The following is a 6,128-nucleotide window of genomic DNA, read 5'->3' as shown; positions in this document are numbered from 1 at the left end:
TCTCTATTATCTTAAAAAATAATAAAAGGAAGGCTGGGAATATAATTCAAGGGTAGAGCGCTTGCCTAACATGCATAGAACCTTAATTTCAATCTCCAGAGCCCCGCTACTACCCCCCTCAAAAAAGAAAGAAAGAAGTAAAGAAAGAGAGAAGGGAGAGGGAGGTGCAGAAACGGCACAGCTGACTACAAGTTCCAGGGAGCGACGCGCGAATTTTCCCGCCAGCTCCTTGGCCCGCCTTGCGGGAACTACAAATCCCAGCATGCCCCGGGACGCACCGGTCCTCGCCCCTCGCCGGTTCCGCCCCCTTTCCCCACAGCCCCCGCCCGCCGGGCTGGTCTCGGAGAGTTAGTTCGGTGGCCGTGGCCGACGGAGGTGCAACGAGAACCCCAGCAGCGGCACGATGGGTGACTCCAAAGTGAAAGTGGCGGTGCGGGTCCGGCCAATGAACCGACGAGGTGAGCGCTCGTCCCGGCTCGGGGGCGACAGGTGCCTGTGGTGCTAGAGCCTCGGCGTCCCGGGGGGTCCCGGCGGGCACCCCTCACCGCGCGTGCGCCCTCGACGGCGCGGCCGGGCCCTCAGCCCTCCGCCCCGCCAGCTGTCACCGCGCTTGCCAGGCCTCGGGCCGCTCCGGCCTCGCAGCCCGCCTGTGCACGCAGCTCTCCGGGCGGACAGCCCCACTTTCCGATTTTCCACGTTCCATCACTTGAACCTGCTCCTGGTGGCCGTTTGCCGAAAGGAAGGACGTGCATTCTTAGATTCTTCTGGTTTGTGATTGTGGAGTTGTTTTTTTTTCTTCTTCTTTTGCTTGAAGTGATAGTCATCAACTCAACAATAAATAGTCTTGGTGCCAAGATTCTTGGGAAATTGTATCTTTTAAACATGCTCCGAAGTCCGTAGGGAGGGTAGAGAAAGTAGATAAACCCCAGGACAAGTAAATCATCTTTCCAAGTTGGACGGACTAAAGCCCAACTCAAGTCCCCAGAGTAGCTGGATTTTGCCTTTGCGGTTTCACCAGAGGCTGCCTGGGCAGGGTACTTTAAATGAGGTGACGTGTTTGAAAACACTTTATGTCCAAGTCTTGTTACTGAGGTTGCTGCTTCACTCCCAGGACATGGAATTGCAGTTAATTGATTAGACTACTGACTAGCTAGAATCGTTTTTGAGTGCCGGGATCACTCTCTAAGGTTTCTCGTTTGTTTACTGGGTTCAAAATCAAGTGTGGAGGAAATACAGTTTTTCTGTCTCCTTGCCCTTTTGTGTATATAGTGAGGTAAACAGGTGAAACAATTGACAGAGATTTTTCTGGTTGGTTGGTCTGTGGGAAGTTTAGTTGGTTTTTCTGTCTCTTGGTGTTGGTTTGCCCACCAGAACCTGCCTAAGTCTATGAAGCAAGTTTTCCCCTGGAGACTTAACTTTTTAAGCCTTTAGCTAATTGCCTCCTTGCATCCAGGCTGGCATGAAACAGAGTAACGTAGAACTTTGAAAGTTTTCACAAGCTTCCATTTTTTGAGTACCCAGACACCTCCTTTAGTTTAAGTTCACTTCAAGCTTATTGTGATCATCACGGTGATTAAGAAAACAAAAACAAAAACAACAGGCCAGATGAAACGCGACTTATCTGGGAATGATTCAGAAAGGATGGGTTCAGCACATTCTTAAAATTTCCTTTTTGCAAAACACTTGGAAATGTCAGTGCTGAAAGGAGGCCGCTCGCAGGCCACCTCAGCAGGGCTTGGCGCACAGAGCTGGAGCTGGACTCCTCTTCCTTGTTTTCTGTTACAGGGAGGAAGCTACTCTCTTTCCTTAATTTGCCGCGGTTGTAATTCTGACAGTGGTTGTTAATAATGCTCAGAGTTTTGAGACATGCATCGAATGATTTTTAGGTGTGGAGTGCATGTTAGCTGTTCTTTGGATTATCTTCCTACCCCTCTTTCTCTCCTTCCTTCCCCTCTTGCTTGAGACTTTTTCTTGGGTCTTTCTGCCTAGCCCTGGCTGCCCTGGAACTCATTAAGTAGCCCAGGCTGGCCTCAAACTCACAGAGATCCGCCTACCTCTGCTTCCCAAGTGCTGGGATTAAAGGCGTGTGCCCCCAAGCCTGACCCTTCCTTTCTTTTTTTTTAGATGTAAGTGCTGAGGATCTGAGCCCTGGTCCTCACTTGTGCAGCACGTCCTCTGCCCACTGTGCCATCCCACCCCTCCCATTCTTTTTCCTTATTTATTTATTTATTTATTTATTTATTTATTTATTTATTTATTTATTATTTACAGTTTCCTTAAGTCGACCTGGTTGACCTGGAACTTGGGGTCATTCTCCTGCCTCAGCCTCCTGAGTGTTGGGACTTCAGGGGTGCACCAACCACTCCTGGCTGAACATAACTTTAAAATGAGTGTTGACAGTTTGGCTCCGTTGTCCGATGACACACTGCCCCCTAGTCTCTTGGCTTACTCTGTCTTCTGTCTTTTGATATGCACTAGGGCTTGCCTTTCCAGTGATCACCATGGGTAATTTCTTCATCAACATTATTATGCAATATGATAGAGAGGAATTTTAAAGCCCATGATTTCTGAGTTGGCATCTTGAAAGTTGCTGTGAAAAGGCAGTAACAAAATTGAGCTTCTTTTTGCTGAGTTTGAAAAGAATCTTACTGCTTCAAACATTACTTCTGGGAAAATTAATGTTTTAAGTGATAGCATGTGGCTGTCAAGTAGTTGGGTCTGGTCCTGGGGTGCTCCTGACTTAGGGTGTGTGTGTGTGTGTGCAGGAAGCATCCTGAGGATTGACATGGAGACAGGCTGGGAATGGGTCACTGGGATGTACTCATAGACTCTGTTGTTTGGAATGACATTAATGTCTTTTGAGAGAAGTCTGAAGATGGCCAGAACCCTTTGGTGTAGGGTTCAGTTCTTTGTGTGACCCAGAGGCTGGTTGTGTTTAGGGGCTTCAGCTTTTCTGCTCAACTGTCCATGGGTTTGGCAAACTTGGTTGAACATCAAGCAGTAGACCTTAATGTACTAATAACTAGAGTTATAATGGCTAATTTGTCAAGATAAAGGAGGTAGGTGTGTGTGTGTGTGTGTGTGTGTGTGTGTGTGTGTGTGTGTGTGTGTGTCAGTGTCTGTAATCTCAGCACTTGGAAACTGGAGGCAGGAAGATTTTAGCTTGAGGTGAGTCTGGGTTGTATACATAGTGAAATTGCTTTTTTAAAAGGTAAAACATTCCCTATATTCTTCTCTGCTAGCCATCTAACCTTCTTCCTCCTGGCCTCTATTTTTCATCATTTTTTTCCTTTGGTAATACTGGGGACTTAACCAGGGCCTTGCATATACTAATATTTCCATTCTAGTGTTATGCTCACATGCATGTGTAATCTTACATAGTCTTAACATTGCAGCTTTTAGTCCTCTGAAATAGTAAGCTAAACTGCTAAAGGAAAGGGGTAACTAGTTTCTTAAAAGATCTTGAAGTTGTATTTACAGATGATGTCTTTTATTTTATTTATTTATTTTTTTGGTATTGTTTAGAGATTGGGTCTCAGGTGACTCACTCAGGCTGGCCTCAGACTTGGGCTGTGTAGCTGAGGCTATCCTTGAACTGATCCTTCTGCCTCTAAGTACTGTGATTATAGACTTGGTCTATCATGTTCAGCTTTGATCTATTTTAGACTGTACAACTCAGCAGATAAGTTTTATACCCTTCTACATGCTGCACAGAAGACCTTCTCATATATTATTAATCAACCTAATCATTAAATAACCTGAAAGGTAATTATTTATTATTTTTGTCTTTTGAGACAGGGTTTCTCTGTGTAGCCTTTGGTTGTCCTGGAACTCACTTTGTAGACCAGGCTGGCCTTGAACTCAGAGATTCACATGCCTCTGCCTCTCAAGTGCTGGGATTAAAGGTGTGCTCCACCATGTCCTGCCCTGCTATTTATTTTTATTTTATGTGCATGAGTGTTTTACCTGCATATATGTATATGCACCATATGGGTGGAGTATCCAAAGAGGCCAGAGGAGGATGTTGGATCCCCTGGAACTGGAGTTATAGGTGTTGTAAATTTTCATGTGGGTTCTGGGAACTGAACCCTGGTCCTCTGCTAAAGTAGCTAGGGCTCGTAACCACTGAACCATCTCTTCAGCTTCTCTGGACGTTTTGTAAGCATAATTTCCATTATTATATCAGGTACACTCTCCTTTTCAGGAATTTGACATTTTATATAGTTGGGTAGTTTAAAAAAATAATAGGTAAATGAATATTGACTACTTGCCAAGTTTCTAGCTCATACTAGATTGCAGGGGAGCCTCAATCAAGGAACTGCCAATTTTAGAATATGTGCAAGATTATCCAGGAAGAGAAATAAAGTATAAAGTGTTTGGAAAATACCTTTGCCTAAGGGAATGGAACAGAAAATTCTGTTAAAAGTTGAGCCAGAAGGGATTATCTCAGGTATTCCTGAGCATAGGTGATAGTCTCTTTCAGAAGGTATTTCCAGTGAGTTTAAAATGTGCACTTCTGCAGTGTTTCATGCAGGGAAAAACACAAAAAAGTAAGAGATGATATGCAGAAGAATCAGCGCTTTCATAAGCCACGGTCTTAGGGGCGAGTGGAAGGACCCTGACGTAGCCATTGAAAGCCACGTCAGCCAGGACATACATGCTATGTACGGGAGAACAGAACTTTAAACCGTGTGTGAGTAAGAAGGAATCTACAGTGTGGCTGTGGCTGAGTAGAAACCATGTAGCATAGGGGTGAGAGCCAGAAGAAGCTGGGAAAGGAAACGGACTGCTCTGGTGGAGAGGATTTTGCCAAAGATGTTGTTTGCGTTGACCGGTGTTGTCTTGTGTCTTCAAGTGTGCTCTATAGTTTCTGTATGAGGAAATGCCTGTCATGTGAGGAGATAAGATGAAAAGATAAACAGGTATAGCTGACTGCTACTTATTAAGTGCCAGGTGAGTGACAGGGACAGGGAGGAATTTAGAGGAGTGAAAGACTTCTGCATGCCTGGTGATGAAGGGAAATCTTCACTGTGGAGGGCAGATCTCGGTTACAAAACATTCCCAGCAGGAGGCCTATGATTTCCACGGGTGGGGAGGGAAGGCCTTGGTTCTCTGAGGAGGAAGTATGGCCTGGGAGCCAAGCACAAAGGACAGGAATGTGCAAGGCTTGTTTAGGCAGCAGAGACAGGCTTGGCCTGTCCCAAAGGAGGATTCCACAGGTTCACTGGAGGAGGGGATGAGGAAGGCTGGGCGAAGCATGGGACCTCTTCTGACAGCTGGGCCAGGTGTCAGCTTAGGTGGCTGGTGTCTTTAGACTTGTAGAATGTCATGTGGTCACAGTCATGAAGGAGAAAGACTGCTGGATTGCAAGGCAAGTTCAGAAGGCTAGATAGATGACCCTAAACCCACTTGATAGAAGTGTAATCAGGTGAACAAGAAGTCGGAGGAGGTTGGCTTTCCTCAGTGGCCTGATTCAGAAGACATGGGGGAAACTGGAAATGGGAAACTTAGACCCTTCCCATCAAGAAAGAGATAGGAGGGTGTTTTTAGGAAGCGAGGGGACAGGCAAGGTGGTTTTTGACCTTGAAGCTGGCCAGAGGGAGGCTTTGGATCATTCGGAAAGATGCCTGGCCAATGTGGAGCCTTGGGTGGCTGCAGCTGGAAATTTCTGACAGGGTTTGCTGAAACAGAAGGCACTTGTTTGCTGCCATCGGCCTGATGTGCCAGTGTCCAGTGAGACGCCCCAACCATTGCCACAGTGTTCCTGCCGCCAGTGTCCAGTGAGACACCCCAACCATTGCCACAGTGTTCCTGCCGCCAGTGTCCAGTGAGACACCCCAACCATTGCCACAGTGTTCCTGCCGTCAGTCCAGGGACAGAGGCGGGGAAGCTTGCGTTTGCACACAGAGGACCGGGGCCCTTTGCTGAAGGTGCATGTCTGTGACACACGACTTTGTTACAACCTGTGTTACTGTTTTCCTGTCACCTCTGTGAAACCATGACTAACCCTCCAGTTTTCCACTTCTGCAGTTCTGAATGTGGGAGGAACCACTGACAAAGCTATTACTTAAGGAGATGAATTGAGGCATTTATTGAGTGGAAACGGATTTATTGATCTCTGCTCACTG

At 46.4% G+C, this 6,128-nt stretch overlaps 1 protein-coding gene across 3 annotated transcripts in view; it reads left to right on the top strand.

Moving 5' to 3' along the window:
* Positions 1-308: 308 nt before the first annotated feature.
* The window catches only part of Kif13b (kinesin family member 13B), a 151,409-nt gene continuing 145,589 nt past the window's right edge, over positions 309-6,128 (top strand). For all 3 annotated transcript variants that reach the window (XR_005092167.1, XM_028884144.2, XM_028884143.2), the window contains exon 1: positions 309-458. Coding sequence is in view for 2 of the 3 variants with exons in the window: in XM_028884144.2 (XP_028739977.1) it covers positions 404-458 (55 nt within the window). In the remaining variant the exon portion in view is untranslated. The remainder of the gene's footprint in view (positions 459-6,128) is intronic.

This window comes from Peromyscus leucopus, chromosome 9, assembly GCF_004664715.2.
Source record: "Peromyscus leucopus breed LL Stock chromosome 9, UCI_PerLeu_2.1, whole genome shotgun sequence".
Classification (NCBI taxonomy): Eukaryota; Metazoa; Chordata; class Mammalia; order Rodentia; family Cricetidae; genus Peromyscus; species Peromyscus leucopus.
This window is presented reverse-complemented; position numbering and strand designations above follow the sequence as displayed.